The sequence below is a fragment of the Parasteatoda tepidariorum genome, chromosome 4 (genome assembly GCF_043381705.1).
Source record: "Parasteatoda tepidariorum isolate YZ-2023 chromosome 4, CAS_Ptep_4.0, whole genome shotgun sequence".
Classification (NCBI taxonomy): Eukaryota; Metazoa; Arthropoda; class Arachnida; order Araneae; family Theridiidae; genus Parasteatoda; species Parasteatoda tepidariorum.
The window spans coordinates 85,523,267-85,547,330 of NC_092207.1; the positions used below are offsets into that span (position 1 = coordinate 85,523,267).

The 24,064-nt window shown below is 28.1% G+C and overlaps 1 protein-coding gene across 1 annotated transcript; it reads right to left on the minus strand.

The window, feature by feature from the left end:
• Positions 1-5,765: 5,765 nt before the first annotated feature.
• LOC107444063 (DNA ligase 1) lies at positions 5,766-23,454 on the minus strand. Its single transcript, XM_016058131.4, has 3 exons — positions 23,361-23,454; positions 16,285-18,451; positions 5,766-14,810 (listed from the first exon to the last, which is right to left on the minus strand). Exon 2 carries the CDS (start codon positions 18,158-18,160, stop codon positions 16,286-16,288), a length of 1,875 nt encoding a protein of 624 aa, XP_015913617.1. The 5' UTR covers positions 18,161-18,451; positions 23,361-23,454; the 3' UTR covers positions 5,766-14,810; position 16,285.
• Between the last annotated feature and the right edge of the window lie 610 nt (positions 23,455-24,064).

Here is a 24,064-nt window from a genome sequence, read left to right on the forward strand (position 1 = left end):
ACGGTGGTAGCCCAGTAGTAGTTGAAGAAGCGGGTTCTGGGCCAGTGGTGGCGTGCTGAGTTGTTTGCCTCCTGGTATAGTTTAGGTTTCGATTTGCAAAATTCAAAACTTCCGGTGGCAACAGTTGAGTTAGTTTTAGTTTCGTTTTTTTCATAGCAGTAGCTATTCGTGGTGTTCTGAGCAGAAACGTACTTTCACCCTTGCGGAGCTCTCTTGTCAAACAAAAGGTGCACCTTTATGACTTAATTCGCAAAAGGCAATTGTTTGGCGAGCTCGGCTTCTCCAAGTGCCGTTAGGAAAAACAGCATTTGGTGAAAATATGTTAATTATTATTTCTTAGGATTGAACCCAATCATCTACCTCAAAATGATAATTCAATATTGATATTTTATAAAAAATACATTTGAATAATTTTACAGGCTTTTTATCCGAACAACATCAAAGAATCTTATATCCTTTATACGTCACCCTGATCTTTCTGTGGTTACTACTTGGAATATCTTACTTGTTTCTGATTTTTAGTATGTCGTCGCAATACCTCAAGCATTTAATGTTTGGCAAATCAAACAGCACAACCCAAGAAGGAACACTAGTTGAAGGAAACATTGGAGAAATCTTACATTCTATTGAGAACCTCAACTGGAAATTAATCAACTACACTCCAGAAGTATGTACGAAACTAAGGGTGCATATTGAAATTTTTAATTAATCTCTGATTGCGGTAATCAATAAAACTGCATCAGTTCAATCTTCTCAATAACAGGAAGCCTTTGGGGACGCTTGAAATTTTGAAAAGTTTCAGACTCGCAACTAATCCAATTCACAAACGCAATCTTTAATTCTAAAGTATCACTGCACATCAGTATTTTTTCAATATCTTGCTACCAACAGGTGGACAAAATTTCACCGTTGAAAAACCATATTATCTGATGCATTACATTTCCTATTATAACGATTTTATGAGAATGCGTGTATTCGAAACGCTAATCAATAATTTAAAACTGGCACGTTAACGGTGGAATGGGAAATATTAAATAATCTGGGGATTTAGTCGCCACTCAGTGAACCAGAACATCGTTTCAGTGGTCATCCCTCCCTTCCAACACACAAAGAAAAAACAAAATGCTTTTTTTCCTTCAACAAACAAAATGATAATAAATAAATAATGATTTTCAGCAATCAAGGGATTGAAAATTCAAGAATACTAGGAGGCTTCGCCCCCTGCTCGTTGGCGCTCGCCAACTGAGATGCTCGCCATTAATGAGATTTTATGTTCAAAGAGTAAACAAAAAATATATTTCAGAAATACATTTGTTAGGCTTTAACTTATAAAACTGAAATTTTTAAAATAAAAATATTGAAAATTGCATTCTTGTTACTCACCCCAGAGTAAGAAGAACGCAGCATGCGTAACTAAATACCCTATTGTGTTAATTGTATCAGCTAGAAGAAAGGTATAAAATATCGTTAATGCTTTTAAAATAAGTTGAAAGAATTTCACACATTATACTCCGTTGCAAGTTCAGAAAAGACCATTACGGTAAAAGGTTCAAACAATCATCCGTGATTGCATAGATAGTTCAAAACACGTCGGACAGAGATTTAATTCGTGCTTTTTTTAAAAGCAAAAAGAAGACCGTGCTATATCGTTTCAAGAGTTGGCGATGTATATATTCGTTCGCACTTGGATAATGGTTTTTTCTTAACTTGCAATAGAAGGGATACTTGCAAGTGACGTACTGTGGGTACCTCGATCCTGATTGGTTGTTGAAACGTGGCATTTGTTTACGTTAGAAAATGATTTTTTTTCCATTTTATTTCCAGTAAACCAAGCATCAATTTTCTTAAGTGACACATTCTATATTCTTTCACAAATATTTCAACTCTTTCACTATATATTTATTAATTAACACAAAAACAGACACGAAGCCATGTAGAACACAAACAAACTAATTATGCATCGAAGTTGCAAGGTACACGAAACAAAAATATATCACGGTTACAATAAAATATGTAAACAAATAATAAATCGATGAAAGTTAAGTAAACGACGCAGACGAGAAAGAATTATATTTCAGCAATTTCGATATGTGATACGGCTCCGTATTTAATTAACTTCACATTAATTAACATTCTAACTTAAGTGGAGAAACTTTAACACGCCATTTTGTTTATAAATGATCAACTAGCGCTGACGTTATAGGTCACATGCGCGCGTACATGTGACCTTCTTCTTCTTGAAGTGCAAGTACCAATTATTCTTAGAGTAATTAAAATAACATTTTTAAGCTCTAATGAGAAAATTTTAACCTTAACATTGACAGAATTATTTCATAAAGAGAAAAAAACAACAACGCAATGATATTTTCATAAACTGATTAAAAACAGTTTAAAAAAGCTGCGTTTATTTATAAGTATTTAATATTATCTTCCTTCCAAATAATATATTACGTGACTTTATTGTTTAAAACCCAAAGCATTTATTTGTTACGATTCGTATGAAAATAAGTTATAGGAAGTTACTAGAGAGATTTTGCATTGTGTTATGGTTTTCCTCAACTGTAATGCTGGCAGAGCTCTGTGCGAAAATTTCTCAACAAATCGCGGAATAGTTAAGGGGTAGAAAATAAGGTTATCGTTACTTTTAACACGAGACAAACGCAATGCAAAATCTATATTTTTGCTTCGAAAATGTTTTCTTATCATTGCACACTAAAAAAATATCTTAATATTACATACCGTTTCAATAAGTCTCTAAATTTATATTAAAAAATATTGTAATTTTTCTCCTTTAAACTTAGTAACACGGAGAAGTAAGGAACAATGCAAGTTCTGATTAAAATTAATTGGCAGGAAAATTATAATTACGTGATGCAAAAGCTTTAATAATATATCATTATTACTATTCTTATAACTATTGCATATTTTAAAAGAGTTGACTAGTTGCTAAAGCAATCCATTTTTTACCAGGCATTTGAAAATAAGGAAGTGCTCGAAGGTTTCGCCGCCATTCGTTTAAAAAACGCACATGAAATAACAGACGATGTTCTTATGGAACTATTAGAAACTGTGGAAGATTTGCGAGAAAAAACACTTCAGGAAATGGATTTAGCAAATAATCCAGGAAAATCGACTCATGAGAATTCACAATGCTCTACTAATATAGAAGGAATTAACAATTCAACTGAGACAGAAAGCAATAACTACTCTGTTATGGATATCAGACATTCTAAATCACTATCTCCGACACACAAATGACTTGAATTCTCCTGAGAAAGAATTAAAAGTTACTCCAGAAAATTCAAAGAATTCTACTGCGGTGGAAAGGAAAAACACCTTTGATATGGATATCAAACATTCAAAATCACTATCTCCGGCACACAGATGACATGAATTCTCCCGAGAAAGATTTCAAAATATTCTAACAAGATCACACATTCAAAATCACTATCTTTTGATGCTCTGGCACACAAATGAATTCTCCGAATTCCAAAATATTCTACTGATTAGGAAAGAAATTAAAATCACAGATCTGTTATGATTATCAGATATGAAAAAGAATATAGTGCGACTTTCAGAACCCCTCCAGACACCCGTCTCGCGTCCTGGCGGGTACTATAGTTACGAGGAAAGGTCACTTGGAATAGGGGTGTGGGGTAAATAGTTTTGTCTTAATCTTAGCGTAGGTCGTCGTGAGTAAAAGTAAACCAATCGACACTTTCTTTCCTCTATTTCACCCACATTAGAAATGTGCTCTCGCTTGTTACCATAGCAGCAGACAGCCCCAGACTTTCAGTCTGGAGGAGTTCTCATCAAAGCCGCACTGTATCTATCTCCGTCAAATCAAGCTATGAATTGATCCGGATTCACCAAAGACACTAAAAATGTATGGGGATTTAAAATCCATCAGGCAATTATAGCACTACAAAATAAATCCATTCACAAATCTGGTAGTCTGACTTATTCAGTAGCTAAATAGAAAACTAAGCACATACTAAAAAAGATAGCAAAAACGGATCACAGTGCGTGCTTTTCTCTCAGTATATTAGATTGCAGTCTAAATATGAAAAGATTTATTTCTATCTGTATATTTTACTGTAATCGTATCGCAACTTCAAATCAGGCGGATGTCCAAAAATACTTATTTAATTTTACATTTTGATTTTTACTTTCAGAAAGTACAATTTATGTGTTGTTTCAATGATTTGATGAGACAGGCTTTTAAGCTACTGAAATCTGCAAATTTTATATTATCATGCATCTAACTTTAAAGGAAATATACATATTTCTTATCTTAATTATTATACTTTTTTACTTTCACTTCTCATACCAGATAACAATTTGAAATTCGTCAGCCATTTAAAGAAGAAATCGTAAACTCTCCAATAATATTCCGAATAAGTACTATATATAATCTATTATATATATAATCTATATATATATAATAATAAGAATATAAGATCAAAATTATTTTAAGGGGGAGGGAGAACAAGAATTTAGACTTTTCATAAAAGTTTTTAACAAATCAAAAAAAGGTATTAAAAGTTATTTAAACCAAGGCATTTTATTAGGTTATCGGACAAAGGATCTGTTGTAGGAAAAATTATAAACAAAAATTACTTATTGAAATGCACTCCACGCAACTAAGTTGGAACTACTTCACTGCTTTCAAATTCATATAAAATGTAGTAAAAATCAAAATTGAGGTCGGGTCAGTCTCAATAAATTATCTTTATTTTCTCGTAACCAAAATACTCAAAAATCCTTTCTTCTAATCATAAAAGAAAAAAATACTCAATTGAAAAGTTTTATGAAGAAAAAAAAATTACTTTTTTTTTAAGCAATCAAGTTTTTTTTTTCTCTCTCTCACCTTCATTCAATGTCTCAATAGCTAACTTTTGCTGTGATGTCATCTATTGTGGTTAAGGTCAAAATAAGAAAATATACTTTTGTTCCCATCAGATTCTTAGAAACTGGTAGTATCCCAAAGTGCAATTTCTTTTATTGAATTATTTTGCCTCATCTAAAACTAAACACGTGAAGGGACACAGTCACTAATTTCCTAATCCTTCCCTTGTTTTCTTTTATGTTTGACCAAAATGAATTTCTCTCGCTTCCTTTTAACCCTTTGGCGTAGATGGGATACCGTCCCTTTCATATATTTTTTCTGATGCTCTAATTACAAGTAAAAATATATTTTGGTATTTTTAATTATAAAAAACAGTCTCACAGTTACTAAATAAAATCTGTAAGATTCTCGGAATTATATTTGTTCTAAAATATAGAATTGATTTTGTAAATCAAAGGAATTGTGGATTATTGTTTCTTTTAGATCTAAACTGCAAATAAGTGCGAACTTCAAAAATTGTTTGGAATTTTCGTTAATGCAAAAAGGGACAACGTTGTTTGATGCTGTATTTCGCATCCAAAAATTATTAAAATTTTAAATATACTACTTTTTACTTATTTTTATCTAAATTAATACAAAATGGAAAAAGTAAGAAAAGCATGTTTAATGAAAATTCTGCGTTAAAGGGTTACTCATTCGAAATTATCATTGTCAACCGTTTTCCATATTGTCAACCGTTTTCCACTCCAGTTAAAGGCAAAAATAAAATTATTTTCGCTATTTTAATCCACTTGAAAAACGTAGTTCTTACTTTCTTTTATTAACAGTTGGATTTGTTACTGATATAGTCCAAGAGTTCGTAATTTCGTTGTTTCAATAAATGGAAAAAAAATGCTGAAAGTAAATTATATGCAACTAACGGTGTAACAAGAACATTTATTCTCAATAAATACTTCTTATATAAGATGAAAATGCCAACAGCACTAAATAAACAATACATCTATACGACATTATGAACAAACTGGAATAACTGGGTTGGTTTCACAATCGTGTAAAACTTAACAAAATATTGAGCAGACGTCTTTTACCCCACAATTTCCTTAAAACAGATGTAGGAACGAAAAGGTTTTACAGTGAGTATGAAATATGCCACATAAAATAACAGACTTCAAATTAACAACAACAAAACAAAAATAATAAGTAAATAAATGCACAAAAAATTGCACTATATAATAATAAATTGCACACATTAATAAGATTTCAAAAGAGAAGATCATAGAAAAGTTACTCTAAACAACAAAAACGGGTGTTTCATGTTTTCTTCCACCCTAAATTTTAATATTTTCAGAATCTTCGCCGAAGATGACGACAAAAGTGTACATACATTATACTCTTTGTAAACTGAATAGGCCTCTCAAGGTCTCCAGTCTCTGCATTTTCCCATCTCCGTTACCATGGCTTCCGCAAATCACTCTTTTTCCCTTCGCCAGTATAATCCAACTTTTTACTGAAGCCTATTGTCGTGGGGAAAGGAGTAATTTTCCGAAACCATACTAATGAAGAGGGAAAGTGTGTTTAGTGGAGAAATCACGTAGCCTTGAGACGCCTATTCTACTTACTACAGGAGTCACAAATTAATATCAGAAACAATACCACAATCGAAAACTGCTGAATCACTAGTGAATGAGACGGGACTGAAAAAAATTAAAATTTGTTTGATTGCTGAAAGAAACACAAAACAGTAGAAAGCTGATGAGAAGGAACACCGACTATGTTCATAAGACAACCAAAACTCTTTTTGAGTTTTTCCTCACACCTTCACTAGTGATTTGATTGATGTCGATTACGTTTTTTTCTCGATTTAAAAAATTTGAGACTCATAATATGCACACTTTTTTTATGTCAGTTTTGACAAGAATTCTAAAAATATATAATAGGACAGTGATTAGAGAACTCCTAGTACAATGGAATATGAGTAAAAATGGATAGAGAGCATTGAAAAATGAAAAGGATGTAATTTTATAAACAATATGCAAGGTTAAATGCAATTTCTTAGATTGTTGCCCAAATAAAATGGTTCACTATTAATCCGCTAAGAAGACATTTTTAATTACTTGAAAATCTCACTCATATTTCAATTTTTTCAATAATCTTGTAAATGGAAATTGATAATTGTGGAACTGAATATGAAGTTTTAATTCTAAATAAGGATGGTTACAATTTGTAATAACCAGAATATTATTATTAATAAACCAAAGTTTAAATTTGTCTTTCATTCATTTAAATCATGACAGGACATTGAATTTTTAATAAAAACAAATCCAGAAATAATTTTAATTTTATTATTTTTTAATAAAAAATCTAGAAATAACTTTAAGTAAAATGAAAATCAATAAATAAAAGACTACTAAAAATAATAACCATAGCAAAGTTATAACCTTTTTCTTTAACCACAAAAACATGTAAAAGTAATTGTGCATTTGTTTTTAATTTTACTTTATAATAAGTTTTTATTAAAAAAAAATATTTATTATACATTTAAAAAAAACAGTTTGAGAACACAAAATAAAGTTTTAAAATACAATAATAGCTTTGCTTATAATTTTATTAATAAAGGATTATATAATTAATAAAGGATTTGCTTAATTCTGCTGGTAAGGTGAAAGAGGAAGCACAATAAGTAATTCCCTTCCTCAGAAACAAAAATTTAAAAAAAATCCTAATAAATAGCAGAAACATTTACATTGTAGGGCAAAAAATAGTTATTCAGAAATAAATTCCAGGTTAAAAAAAAACATATATGAATATGGAAATTGTACGTTTTGCTTATTCTAAGTTACAAGATAGTCCAAAATCATCAAGAAAATACTATTGTAATACATGAACGGCTATTAAATGCTAGAAAAATCTTTTAAAAAATAGTATGAATCATTTATAACAAAATATAAAGTCAATCACAAAAATAAGCATATATGAGAACCTTTAATTCACCGGAAAACTTTATATATTAAAATTGAAGATCTTGGTGGACAAAACGATCTTATTAACTATTCAACATGTATTAATCAAGCCATATCTTTAAATTTCCCAGATCTCATAATATAAATATACTAAGTGATAATCTTAGAACAATTGAGAAAAGTACTCAAGAAATCCTGTATTTTGGCAGTTAATTAAAATGCCAAAACTGTGAAAGCTATGAACCAATCATTTTAAATGAGGTTTAGGGAATTATTGATTTACAATTTGAAACTTGTTGTAGATAAGGCTGAAGCATATTTCTTTCCCCCCGATTGTCAGTACATAAAAATTAAAACCAATTTACCCAAATTCAATAAAATATCACTTAGTAAAACTTGTAAAGACTAACTTGCAAGACAAAGCTATCAGCTCTGCATCATTTACAATAAGAGAAGTTTCAGAAATATTCATAATAATGAAGAATAAAGTTAATTTGGATTGTTTTCAGAAAAAGCAGAGAGCACAGTTTTAAATTTAAAAAAAAGGAAGATTATTTATTTTTAAATAGAAAGCTTATGATTTATGATGTGAAAATTTTGTTAGGTTAAAAATAAATTTTTTCTGAAATTTTTTATTTACAAAATAAATTAAATTATAAAATTTCACTGTAAAACTGTAAAAGATATATGTATGTTTATTTTTGAGACAAACTGTAAGTAACAGAATAAGTATTTTTTATAATCAGTAAAAATTCTAAATCGTTTCATGATTTGGTAAATTTTTTTTAAAATCATATTCATGAATTTTTAAGTTTAAAGTAATAAAAAACTGAACGAATACTACTGAAATTAGGAGATAAAGTAATAATGAAATAAATGATGATATGTATTTTTTTTATCCAGTACAATATAGCAAAAACATTTATATAGTTGCAAATGAATATGAACAATAGACATTTTACATTTTTAACTTGATTAATACTAACTGTTCAAACTTTCACAATGCATACAAATGAAATCAGGGAAAAATTATTCAAAAAAAGTTAATATAAATAAAAAGAATATGTAAAAAATCATTATAATGTACAGGTATAGAAAATACTATAATTAATAAAATTAAGCAACAGTAAGATATTTTAAATCCTTCAAAAATAAAAATATGAAATATACCAATATTTTATTTTAAGGAAGAGAAAATATTGCAAATTACTATTTGCAACACACATAGTTTGCACACATTAAATCTGCAAACACAAACAAAAATCTCTCTAGCTATTAACCATAAAACCAAATGCCAGGGCAACACCTTTTTAAGTAGTTAAAGATAGATGAATGATAGAGACAGATACAGATAAAGTCTTGAACATACAACATATTGTATGATTTATATACAATGAAAACAAAATAATGTTTTAAATGGTATAATGATTTTATAGATTGGCACTCTGTTTCAACATTTGTTATCACCACTTAATTATGCAACAAGTAATATAAAGCTTTTATTAACTGCATTTTAAATGACAGAAGATAGGAAATGTCTAACATACTTTAGATATTGAACACAGAAATACCCTCCCAACTATAACAACTAGATTGTCAAATAACACAACTCATGATACTGCATTTTTCTTACAACACATTTTTTCAACCTTTCAATAAAGAGACTTTGAAAATTATAGAGAACCTGCCTGGTACAAAGCTTGAAAAATTCCATTAAAAAAATATTGAGAGCAAGCTTAGGAGTCAAACTATGGGGGGTGGGCGGAATTTCTATTGAAAATTAGAGTGCTCATATCCAGCAGCAAAACTAAGGCAAGAAATTTTACTATCAATAAAAATTAGAGTGCTCATATCCAGCAGCAAAACTAAGGTAAGAAAGTTTACTATCAATAAAAATAAGAGTGCTCATATCCAGCAGCAAAACTAAGGCAAGAAATTTTACTATCAATGAAAATTAGAGTGCTCATATCCAGCAGCAAAACAAAGGCAAGAAAGTTTACTATCAATGAAAATTAGAGTGATCATATCCAGAAACTTTTCTATGAACAATTACAGTGAGCATATAAAGTAAGCAAATTTAGACAAGGAAGCTCTCTATCAAAAATTAGAGTGATCAGTTACGGCAGCAAAACTTAAGGAAGAAAATTATCTATCAAAAATTAAAACAAGCATGTTCAGGATGCAAACTAAGACAAGGATATTCTTTATCGAGGTAAAAAAAAAAAACAGAGTAATCATCATATCTGAAAAAAAAATATATACAGTAGGGAACAAATTATCCGGAACGATTGGGACTATCCCTATTCCGGATAACTGATTTTTCCGGTTTTCAGAATCGCTACAAAAAGCCGTTTTTTTTTATTGCTAAACCCAACAAAAAAAATTAATATTTGAAAATAATCTTAAAAATAAGAAAAAACGATGAAGTAATACACTAATGATTATTTCTAAAATGATGGTAAGGTAAGCATCTTTCAAAAAAGAAAGAAAAATCCTAAAATCTTATGAGGAAAAAAATTTTTTTTTTTAAAGAATGGCCTGGAAAATTTATCAAATTTCGTTCCGGTTTTTTGGTTTTCTGATTTCCGGATACCGGGTTCTGTACTGTATAAATTTTTAAAAAAAAATTAAATACAGTAAAAAGAGAAAACAAAGACTCTTTGTCAAGGTTTAGACTGCAAGTATCTAACAGGGATAAAGAAAATAACAGATTATGTTTGGAATAAATTGAGTTTAAACCCAGCTTTTCATGAACTCAAAGTTAGTGGCTTTCTAACCACTAAAACCTCAGTTTCTCATAGGTTATAATATGAGAACAGGTATTTGAGAGAAATTATTACAATTTTACCTACTATCCAAGCACTTAGGGGGCAAAAACTTGTTTTATTTCCCCCTTGTTTTCCGTAAAACTCTAAAAGCAAAATGATTTTGAAGCCATAAGTACTTGTCAATTTTTTAAACTCTTCAAAGAACAAAACAAGTACAAATGTTAATACTGTATAACAATACTGTAGAAGAATAACCAAGTTATATATCATATGTTCAGAGAAAATTACAGATTGTTTGAAAAATAATGAACCGAAGAAACTGAAATAACAGAAGAATTGAATGGCTTACTCCGTTATGCAGAAGAAAACAAAAATTTATTCACACCAAGTTTCCTAATCAGTTACAAAGTTTGTTAACAGGTGACACTGCTGACTAGAAATGTTTTCTGGTGCATACGGAATCATTCCAATTGAGATATTTACAGAGGTGTTTGTTAATTTTGTTAGACTGCACCACATTGTTACTGCAAATGGCTGTTTGTTTAAGAAGTATTATTTTAAGGTTTTTTTCATTTTGCCCCCTCTGTTGATGAACTTGGTAGCTAATTTTAAACTTGGTGAGGAATAAAAACCCTAGTGACCAAAGCAGAATGGTCAATTTATTCGATTAGGTCAATTTTAGGATATCTGAACAGAGTAATAGGAATTCTTATTTATTTACTCCCAATATAAAGTTTTTCCTACGATAACTTTTGAAAATTTTTTTAACTAATTTTTAGGTTCTTGTTCTGTTTTAATTAGGAAAAGTTTTACTTTTTTACATTTTTTTTTATTTTTAACATTTCTAATTTATTAATTTACGCATCACAATCTTTAATGCATTTTATGCATTAAAGATTGAAATGGTTAATGCAGCTAAGTATAAAAAATTTATTTAATATTTCAAATACTAAACCTTTAAAACAAAAAAAATACTTGCAAATTTTATTCACACAAAAATGTACAGTTCATAGTTTTCAATGGAATACCTGAGACTTTTGACAACTTATGAACCATTTATAAAAAAAAGTTGAAGAGAGCAATAACTTCCAACTTTAATCAAACTATTATGATGTAGAAAGTATAAATAAAAAGTAATAAACAAAAACTACCCTAAGAGTAAATCATACGATTAGCATAAAAATGTTTTTAGACATTTGTATTATTTTTAAAAACAAAATAAACTCAGAAATGAGTGATAATTCCCACCAAACTACAATTATAATTATGCAAAAAAATGAACCAATAAAGTAAATAAATAGATGAAAAGTAATTGAATTATCTTACAGTAATTATATTTCAAAAAGAAATTTTTACCCTGACAGCTTTAACTGAAGTTTAAAAAAAATGATCAATAGTTTATAGATAAAAATTAGCTTAAATTATGTTTTTCAAATTAGCAAAATTATTGGTAATAAAGAGAAGTCACTGATATCTCTTTAATAGTACCTAACTGGAAATATATATTTTTTATTCACAACAATTATATGAATATGAAGTTTTTATTTCAAATAATGTTATGAATGCACAGGTTTTTCACACGACTAACTAAATTGCAATAATAATAATACAGAAGAATAAATCAAAACCAGAAAAACAGGATTATACAAAGAAAGCATAAAAAAAAGAATGGAATAATAAATAATTCAGATGTAAATAAATAAGAAAAAAGTTGACAAAATAATTTGGAACATAAAATGGTTAGCCTTTAATTTTAAAGTTGAACAATTCTTCTTTTTTTAAAAAAAACTTCTTAAAGATACATAAACTATTAATATTATATTAACACTAGAAAGACTGTCTGAACGGGCCAGTCTAGCCTTTCTCTGATTGTTTGTGAGTAGTTCTATTCGACATTGAAAAAATCTTAAAATATAATTATAATTAATTTAATAAGAAATATATTTGACTCGGTTATCAAAAATCTATGGTAATTAATTTGATTTAACGAGGGAAAATATTTGATTAAATGGAACACCGATTTATCAATTATACTCATACAATAGTTTCTTAAATAATTGAGTTTCCTTCTATACATAAATAATAATTGAAGATAGGTCGAAATACTTGTATCTTTCTTTTAAAAATAAAATTGGGGTACCTTATACCTACAAAAGAGGAACCTTGCACCAAAACCTACCTGGAGTTATGCTGTACGAAACAAAATACCATAGGGGTTACTCCGACCTCTCCCATTATTCTAAGTATAAGGTTCATATATATATGCTCCTGTAAGGATAACGCATACGGATTAAATAGGCACATAAATTGGATCAAATTATAAAAAGTCAGAAATACTCAATATTTTCAGTAAGTTATATTTTGAATTACAAAACAATAAAAAACACAAAGGGGCTAAAATGGCACCAGCCGCCCTTCTAGCGTTAATGGTGAGTGATATGAGATAATGATCTAGATAAATAAGCCAAACAGTAAAAAGAAAAGAAGAAAACATTTTCTTTTAACAATTGATACTCCAGACTTCTTTTTGTTTTGTTTTGTTATTGCCATGATTTAGAATTTATGCATTGATTTTAACATCAATGTATTCTGATTTTTAGAATACAATTAGTATATTTCTTTAAAATTCATAATTAATTTTATAATATTAAGGCAAGCATATGTATTTAATAAGCAAATGAACAATTAACTAATACAGAATAAAAACCTTCATTTATTTACCTTAAGTAAAAGCAAACACTTGAAACATTTATTTTATGGTAGACTTCATAAAATGCGAGAAAAAAATTACTATATTAGTTTAAAAACTATTTACTTTTTACCAAAAAACAAACACAAATAAAAAAAAATTTAAAATAACTTGAACACATTAATCAACATAACATTGAATTGATAGTTGTTTTTTATTAATTGAAGATTTATAATTATGTCTCTTTTCATCACTTTGATATACAATATTAAAGCAATTAGTTTCATCAGCTTACTCTTACTAATTAAGAATTAATGAGTAAATTTATTCAATTGAAATGCTCAAAAATGCTGTGGAAAAGGATTATAAACTGAGTTTGAACTTAAAAGGTAATTCTGTCAAAGAATTATCAAAAGATTTTTAAAAAATTCTAGAGGAAATTAAAAATTATAAACTCCCAAAATGGATAAAAATCAAGATAATTAGTCAAAACTTAACTTCTCTGATATAGAAATTACAGAAAAACTGAAATGGTTGAAAATACTGTTTTAATACATACTTAATTATATTTTTTATATGATTTTAGGAACATGTTCAAAATTATTAAATTCAAAATGCTTCAAGAACTTCATTACAATAAGAAAATATGCAACAAAACTTTTTTAGTTCAGAATTTGCAAAGTTTATATTATTAATGCACGCTAAATTGGCAGGAATCATTTGGACAGAGGTATAAATTTTAACTATAATGGCAAGAAGAAAAATATTTTAAAAACTATAATCTCTACAATATGAAAGAAGAATAGTTTTTAGAAAATTTCAAACACTTGTGCATATTAATGGCAAGTTTTTAAAAATCTATTTTAATAAAAAAACTAAAGACAACCAAAATATATATTAGTTGCACTTGAAGCTTTCTACCTATTATTAAAATGTAGACAATGTAGATATTATAAGTTTCATGGTTAAAATTAAATGTTTGATAAATTAGAATGGCCTAGTTCTAAAACTAAAATACCTACTACTCTAACAATTGATTAGCATGTATAGCAATATATTTTAAACAAAGCAAAAGAGCAGCAATGCATAAATATAATGGTTGTTAAAATTATCAATCACAAGTGAAATTAAACATTTGGCTTATTGTTGTTAGAGACAATAAGACTGTAACAACAAGCAATTACAATGAGCAATTACAAAATAAATTATGACAAAAAAGTTAAATTATTAATAATAATAATAAAGAAATACTATGACTTAATAAAGCTTCCAATGAAAGTTTACTGTTTATTTTTAAGCATAACTTAAACATGTCATAATCTTTTAATACACTGGACTTAGAATACTACAGTAATTTTTAAATAACATTATTTCATAGGTTAATTTCTTTGTACAGTTTTATTACAATTTTATAAACTTTAGATTCAGAAAAAATACTTTCTTGCCATATTAGTAAGCAATATATAAATTTGTAATGTTAGAAGACTCTCTCTTTGTCATTTGGTAAAATATAACTAGACAAGGACTTTAGCTCTGGAAGTTCCCTGTGAAGAAAAAATAATAATTTATTATTGAAATGAATACCATTTTCTTAACAGAAAGTATAATGAACAATAACAAATTACACAAATAGTGTTTCAGATAGTTGAAAAATTCTGCAAAATCCTGTCCCTGTTCTTTTGGTTTTGTAGTCATAGACCCAGGAGCAAAATGACCTTTTGATAATTTTCATAATGACTTGGGCATAAACAGTTCTGCAGGGAAGTGGATGTAATAGTTTAGAAGGGATTGTGATTATCTTGTGGTAACTCGTGTGCTCAGTACTCATATCAGCTAACATTGTTTTAGTTTAATGCTGATTTAGGGGTGAAGGAATTTAGATGAAGCAATAAAGAAGCGATTTTTCCTGATGAGTGTTTAATTCTCAACTTATCAGTTTTATGATTCTAAAACTAATAAATCATCAAAAATTGTCAAGGGCGAGAAATATCTCAAAAAACAAAAATTGGCTTTAGCATTTAATAATTAAAAATATATATAAATATTAATGTCAGGCACAAATTTTAGCGAAGTAAGACATCTTATTTAAAAGAAATTTCTTACCTTTTACCAATGAAAATTTATTCATAGTATCTTTGCTGACAATAATTATCTTTTGAATCAAATAATTTTCTTGCAATATATATACGTTACTTCCATTGATACCATAATATCTGAATTTATCTCCAACAATGTAATGAAATTCTTTACAAATTTATACCAGGCCATCACACTTAAACTTGGGAAGAAGAAAAACTGTGATGATATTAAGCTGAAACTTTTTTCCTCCTCCTACTTTCCTGATGATTACATCACATTTATCTCTGCAAACGCAAGTACAACCTAAACATCACAACAGGTGCAGGAACATAATAAATCAGTTCACAAAAACTTGACACTATTCCATTTGGGGTTTATCTAAAAGGTACAAATAGAGTTTGGGTTATAATTACGGCGGAAATGAAAGCATAAGCTAAATATTGAGGCAATAGGTGTTTTTTACTATCTCTGAAAGTATAATAAAAAATAAAAAATTTCACATATGTAAAACTTGTTTATCTGAAAATAACTCCTTAGAAAAAAAAATTTGATGGAGTTATGTATTACGATAGAAAACAAATCTCATAACTGTGCACCAAAATTTATTTGCTTAAATAGCTCAAAAGATATGGGATAGTACAAAAAAGGTAATTTTAATTTTTGTTGTAATTTTTTTTAGTTATAATCAAAATAGAAGTTTTCAAACTTTTATATTTGCTATAACTTTTAAGTTATAACAAATTAAGTTGTACAAAAAAAAGTTAAGATTTTTTTTTCGTATCCAATTATTATTATGTTTTTGTGACTGATTTCAATGCCTAAAATTTATATATAATTTATGAGCTTATTTAAGGTCTGCTCCTTCAGCCATTAGAATTGCATATTACATGAAAACCTGAACATTAGATCAAAAGTTACAAATTACTAACAAAGCATTACCTCATTTTAGAACCACAGTATCAATATTGGCAACATCACAGTTATTCAAGTTACTAGAAAAATCAGACTTGAAGTTGTCAAATCCTTTCATTTCTAACTGGCATTGGCAAGAAGAACAACTTTTTTGATCTATTTCTGTGCTTGGAATTTGTCCACTGTCAGTTTGATCAAGGGTTTGCTTATGACACTCACACGAGCATGGAGAGAAATTAGTTTCAAACGGCTGATATGGATCAGAAACTTTTTGGGGTATTTGATCATTCAAATCTGTACTAAATTCAAATTCTTTGATAGAACTAAAATTGTCACTAAATCTATTATTATTATCTGAGCATGCAAAACCAGACTCAAAAGCTGCCCAATTAGGATCAGAGTCTGTGAATGGCACATTTTCAGATGGAAAATTAGCACCCTCAAATGGGGAAAATAAGCTTTCACCGTCATCAATATCATTTCGCTTGTACATTCGTGGACTAAGTCCTTTTTCACAAAAGTCACTCCAACTTTTAACAGCAGATTTTTTAGGACTTTTGACTCGTCCCAGGAACTGCTCTCCTGGTAAGGACAACTTTATTTTCTCAACATTAATTTGAGATGTTGGAGATGCTGAGTGGATGAAAGCCTCCAACGTTGCTGCATTTATAGGAGTTGTGCTGCGCGGTCTGTCAATAGGCTTAGTTGTAACTTCCAGCCTCTGTTGCCTGGATGGCATCAGGACTTGCTTAGAAATTTCATATGAAACAGGCTGTAAGTCAATGACTTGGTCTTCCTCTATCTCAGAAATATCAGGAGTTAAAAGTGTTTCAGCTTCGTAATCAGTTTCAGCTTCCTCTTTCTTTTCAACTTCTGATATAGAGAGAGTTTCATCTTTTTCTTCAAATGCCAATTCAGATTCTGAAGATTCTTGGTCAATATTATGCACAATAGCTTGAATGTTTTCAGTTTTTGATACTTTATCAAGCTGCTTAAACTCTGGTTGAGACAGAATATTATATTCTTTCTCCAAAGGTTTCTCGCAGATATTTATAAGCTTGCGATTTATTTTGCGTTCATCAGGTATCCTGTCATTTTTTTCAATATTAATTTTTCCCAAATCGTTTTGTGCTTCAACTATATTAATGTTATTACTAACTTCTATGCTATTGGGCAACTCATTCTCTTTACCTTTAGGTATATTTCCATTAGTAATTTTAGGAGTAAAAATTTCTTCTGGTTCTGTTATATTAACAATCTCACTAGATATAATAAAATCATCAGGAGAAAGAGCAGTGTTTACATTTTTATTTGTTTTCTTCTTAAAAAAAGACAAAAACTTTCCTTTTTCTTTTGATTTGGATTCTGCCTGATCTTTATTTGACAATTCTTCACGGGACTTCTTTTTAAGAGTTTTATCAGATGAAGAATCACTTTTTAAATTATTCTGATTATGGCTTTTAAAGATGTCTGTCCAAGAACTTTTTCTCTGAGTATATTCTGGTTCAGGAGTTTCAATTGTTCCCAAGGAGACAGCAGAACCCTTCTTTGGCTTAACATTTAGACTACTTTCCTTTGACAGAGAAGATAATGATATAGTTCTTAATTCAGAAGACGACTGCCCTTCGTAAGGTTCACTCGGAGTAAGAGTAAAATTAGAATCAAACTCACACTCAATACGAGGAGTAGACTGTGATGATATAGTTAATGAATCGGGAGTTGTTAAATGAGCGTCGCTACTACCAGACTCATCTTCAACAGCATTAGACCTATAAATAGGATTCTCAGCAATTTCTTCAGGACTTTCCAATTCATCTGATGGTAAATCTTCAAATGAAGCAAGCGGAGCAGGTCCAGCTCTGACCTGCTTTGAAGCAAAGCTGGCCCTTTTTACAGCATCCATTGAAATTCAATTAAAACCCATAAAATATTGGCACAGAAATATTTCACAGAACTCATCTAAGACTTCTTATTCATTCATATCATATATATTATTCAACTACTATTGTACTTTTCTTTATATTCATAAGTTACTCAGCTATAATACAAAATTCGAAGTGTTTTGAATCTGTTATTAATGGGTTAGACCAAAATATGAAATAGCTATAATATGAAATTCGAACAATGTTTTGAATCTGTTATTAATGGGTCAGACCAAAATAAAATTTTGTTTTAAAGGCAAAAGAAGTTCCATCTGAAACAAATAAATTAAATTATATTGTCACAATTCTACTTTTGTAATTATTTTATCATTACAACAATCAGACAATAATTAATATTTATATAACAATACCATACACTGAACTCATCTAAAACTTCTTATTCATTCATGCCAATATTAGTCAACTACTATTGCAGTTTTCTTTATGTTCATAAGTTCATCAGCAATAATATTAAATTTGAATTGTGTTTTGAATATGTAATTAACATGTCAGACCAAAAAATTTTGATTTAAAAGCAAAAGATGTTCCATAAAAAGAAAAGAAAAATTATATTGGCACAATTTTGCTTTTGTAATTACTACAACAATCAGATATTAATATTTCAGATGTAATAATTAATAATAATTAGAGATGTAACAAATATTCGGTCACTATTTGGTATTTGGCCTATTGGACTTTTTAGCCGAATATTTGGTCAAATATTCAGCAAAATATTATTTGGAAAATTATTTTGACAAAGTTTTTTTTTGGGGAAATTTTAATAGATCTAATGAAGAATAATCTATATAAAATCATATTTTATTACTAGACATGATTAGAAATAGTTTTTACACACAATTTGTAAAGTTCTTGTTATTTTTTTTTTTTTTATTTCTTTTGTCCATTTGTATTAACATTTCATCAATTCAGGCATTTTTACAGGGCAGATTTTTTGGCTACATTTTTAAAGGCAACATATTAGGTATGACATCGTTGTTCTCACAGTAAGGACAGCTAGCACAGAGAAGGAAAGAACATCCATGTCCTGCCCAGGATTCGAACCCAGAACCTTACTGAAGCAAGACCAGTACCCTGACCCATGATATTCGGCCTCAAGAGATAGAGTTTTTTTTAGTAATTGTAAATTTTACTATTATTTTTTATTAATAAATACCTTTAAAAATGCACCTTTAAATGTTTATTTTCCCATAATTTTCAGTTTAAAATACATAAAAAAAGCTTTCAAGTTGTTTATCAATTAATCCTTTATTTCAATTTACTTTTTTTTTTCAGAAGTTTCAAACTTTTCTGTTATTTTGATACTGATTGAGAATTACTTTTTGAAATATACACATAAAATAGTAAAGAGGGTAATTTAAATATTGAGGATCAAATTCAATTATTACATAATGATACACATTTTGATAAATTTTAAGTGGTGAGTGCCCTTTTTTGTGAGGAAGCACCCTACCCTTTATTATTCCTAAGGAGAACTCCGTAACTAGTAACACAGAATACTGTACTAGAATACTGCTTACATTGAATAATGTGTTAAAATTATATTTCAGAACTAAGAACAATTTCTTTTTCGTTTCCCTTTTGATTTTTTTAATAAAATTTTCTTTCTTGAAGCAATTTTATTATGACAGTATTTTTTAAAGAGTTCTACTGAACCAAATTTTACAGCAATGTGAAAAAGTTAAATTAAGATTTTCAACATTATATCTCTTATTTAAAAATTAAGAACGATTTTTGTTTCGGTTTTTATTTAACTTTTTCTTTTTCAATATGGTAATCGGAAAACTGAAATGTTTAGCTTTAAAATTTTCTTTCAAAAAGGAGAGTATTTTAAGAGTATTTTTTTTTTTATAATGTGTATTACAAATGGGCAGAGCACATTTGAATTCATATTATTCATATTGTTTCATAATGAAAAAAAAAAAACTTTAAACTATTCTACACTTTTTCAACTGCAATATTAAAAATATAAATTTATATATATATATACATTATTTAAAAAATTTAAATAAAGTGAATAATTTTTTATACCTAATTTAGTTTTTATCACATGTTAAGTTTCAAAGAACAATAATAAGTCTAATAAACATTATTAAATTTTTTTAATTCTTAAAAAAAAAATGTAATTCAAAGTGGGCAAAAAATTTGTTTACCAAAACAGATAATTTTTTAAAATATAAATTCATTCTCCAGTTTCAAGAAATATCAGCTTTTCTAAATCTTACTAAAGAATTTATACTTACGCTTGTCAGGGTTGGCTGGTTTAAACCAGAAGGATTTTAGAAACAATCTTTTTGAATACTTAACATTCTATTATTTACATAAATACTTTCAGTTTCAAACTAAATGAATAAATAGTCAATTTTGTCATAAAAATCTTATAAAAAAAATTATAGAAGAGTTGAGATCAAAAGTTTCGTTTTTTTTTCTTTTTTTTTTTTTTTTNTTTTTTTTTTTTTTTTTTTTTTTTTTTTTTTTTTTTTTTTTTTTAATTTTCTTAAACAATATGTTATGCTTGCTACAATCAAACATAAATAGGAATGAGGTGCTTTAATGAATTGTATATATTAATATTCAATTTATTTTTATAAAAAAAAAATTTCTGATATCAGTGTAAACAAATATTTATTGTATACATATAAAGTATATTTTTATTAATGATTCGAACATTTTTGAAATACAATGCTTGTATAAAAAATCATAATTCAATTAAAATTCATTTAAAATACTATTATTTGTATACTTTTATATTTAATGCTCTACTATTTAAGCTTAAAACAATGAAGCTTTAAGCACTGTCGTGCTTAAAGCTTCATTGTATAAAAATTAATCACAAGAAAGTAGTTTATTCTTTATTTATATTTTTGAATCACAAGTACTAAAACATACCTAATACTTCATTATTTAATAAGCATGCGTACTAGTTCATTTGACATATTTTGTACTTTTCCTTATTTTTAGAAAAATTATAATAGAAAAAAATTCAGTACCTTACATTTTTCATAAAATTTTTTTAAAAAAACATGATCATTTTGATACATTTGTTGTTGTGAATTGAATACTGCTAATTAATGACATTCAATAATGACATTTTCATATACACTGACAAACAAAAAAGAACTCATTCTTTTACATTACTTACATAACAGTTTGGTGTTAAATATATATTTTTATATTAAGTTGAAATATAATGCAATGCATAATTCACATGTAACAGATTTTTTTTAATTGTTTTTTATAATATTAATTGATAATTGAAAAAGTTTTCATGATTATATTTTATAATAGGGGTTATTTCAGAAAGGATACCTGTTCATGCCAAGTACAATCATCAAGGTGGCAAAAAGATTTTAAACTTTAAGAAGCTTATACCTTTTGAGTTGATCCCCACCTATGATATTTTTTAGTTTCTCACATACAACTGCTTCAAAGCAAAGGTGCATAATATGTGCCATTGCACAAACGGGGTTCACGGAAAATAAAGGCAGCCCAGGAAATATTATTAGTCCAATTTATAAATTGCTTCAAATCCTTATATTGTTAAAAAATATGTTGCTATACGAAATTTATCCAGTTGTATAAAACCAAATAAATTTTTCAGCTTTGTTAAAGGAAAAAAAAAGTTTAAAAATATTTCAACAATATCTGTGCAAACTTTACTTTTTAAAAATGTCTCAAATAAATTTTTTGATTCTTAAAAAAAAAAAAAAAATAATAATAATAAAGAAAAAAACTATAATTTAAGAAGAAATATCAAAAAAAAAACATGTGTTCAAGGGAAATAGGCTGAGAATTTTCTGCAGCCCTATCCGAAATTTGCAAAAACTTCGCAATTATTTTGATGTATACTGACATAGAATTCTTATTTAGATAAACAGGTTCTTAAATTTAGGTGCTATACCAGTACCAGCACCTAAATTTAAGAACCAATTAGTGACACACAAAAAACATAGAAAAGGATAAACTAGGTGTTAAAATTTTATAGCCTACTTAAGAGTCAAAGATAAACTTCTTCAATTTATTTCAAAATATAAATACCCTTTGATATGAGCTTTAACCAAAAAGATTAGATTTTTGGGGACACCAAGACAAACACACACAGTTGGACCGCCTCAGTCCCCGAAAATTTCATATTTTTAATATGTGATGAATTATCTTTCTAACTTGAAAATATTTTGGGAACACCTTATACTCAAGGATACTTCCCCATCTACCCTGATGGTAGCTACACTCTTCCTGCGGAAAAGTTAATTCGATAACAAAACAACTGAAAACAGAAAATTACTTCATTTTAACTTTTTTTTAAAAAGAACTAGAAAAATAACTTCATGTATAGAATAAAAATTTAAACTTGAACAGGTGAATCAAAACACCAGAAAAATCAAAATACATATTTGAAACAATTTAAGAGAAAAAAAGCATATTCTAAACCGAAAAATATAGCCTGTATACAATATCTGATAAAATATTTAAATTATGAGTGCTTTTTCATTATTAGCAAAATATCACATCATTAAAAACAAAATATTAAAATTTTATTACTAACATTACATTTAAAACACAATAATAAAATGATACCCAGATGTGAAAACTTAATGTATAGAAAAATAACTAAGAAAATAGATTTGTAAAATAGGAAAGTAAAATATGTTAAACCTTCATTAAATAATATGGTTAAATAATGCAAAAGGAATCCTTTTCTGTACCGATTGTAGCAAATATATAAACATTGGAAAAAGAAGAAGTGTTAAGATTTTAAAATTTTGAGAATTAATCGAAACCTGAAAAAAAAAAGGAAATGGAGCATCCGTTAAACATTAGGAGGTATACATATTTTTTGAAAAACTAAATAATTAGCAGAATAAAAAAGTTAATTGAATAAAACCACCCAGACAATTATTATAATAATTATAAATTAAAGAGATAAAAATTTTTATAACTGAAACGTTTCATATTACGCAGCAATATTTCATATTTATAAACGAAAACAAGTAAAAGAGAATAAACATCAAAGTTCTTTACAGATTCCGCCGCAAAATTTTATAAAAGCTGTGAAAACATGCAATTTAAACTATAAGTTTTCATACATAAAAAAATTTAATTCTCGTTAAATAAAATTTTAAAAAATTTTCTTTAATGTCACAAAATTTTAAGTTTTATTACCTTTCCGCTCTTATTTAACGAGAATCAAAACAAACAAAATTAATTAGAATTCCTATCATACTTCTACTTTAATTTACATTGCTGTTGCCTAAATATTTATATGAAACGAATAAAAATTAATTGCCCAATTTGAAGGCTTATTCCTACTAACGTAAGCTAATTTATTTTAAGGATACAAATTCAGTAATGCTAGAGAGAACCTGATTGGGGATATACATTTGTTTATGAAAAACTCACCAATCTAATTCCCGTTTGCAATTTTTTTACTAGTGGGTCATACTCATAATCAAGCAAAAATTTGGAAAAGGACCACAGGAGAATGTCACTAATTGCGGATCACGATCACGCCCTTCCGGTGACAGAAGAAAGAGAGAAGAAGAATGAAAAGCTGATTGGTTAAAAATATTTTTATGTGAAAACCCACCAATCAAATTCTCTAACATGACCTGAAGTGCGTGAACCGCATTCAGTGAGAATGGACATTCACTGACCACCTCGATCAGTTTGAGGGGCGAACAAGGGAGTACGGTATCGGTCCTCGTTTAATTGTTCCACTGTAAAGTGCCCCACTTGACACAGATAACTGGACTACCAAAACGGGGGAGCGGTCCCCTCTATAGAGGTTAAAAATTGTAATGTCATATCTTCGGATCATCCTCAGGGTTGTTTCCTTTACCGTTACCAATAGCTTATTGGGCAGCTCA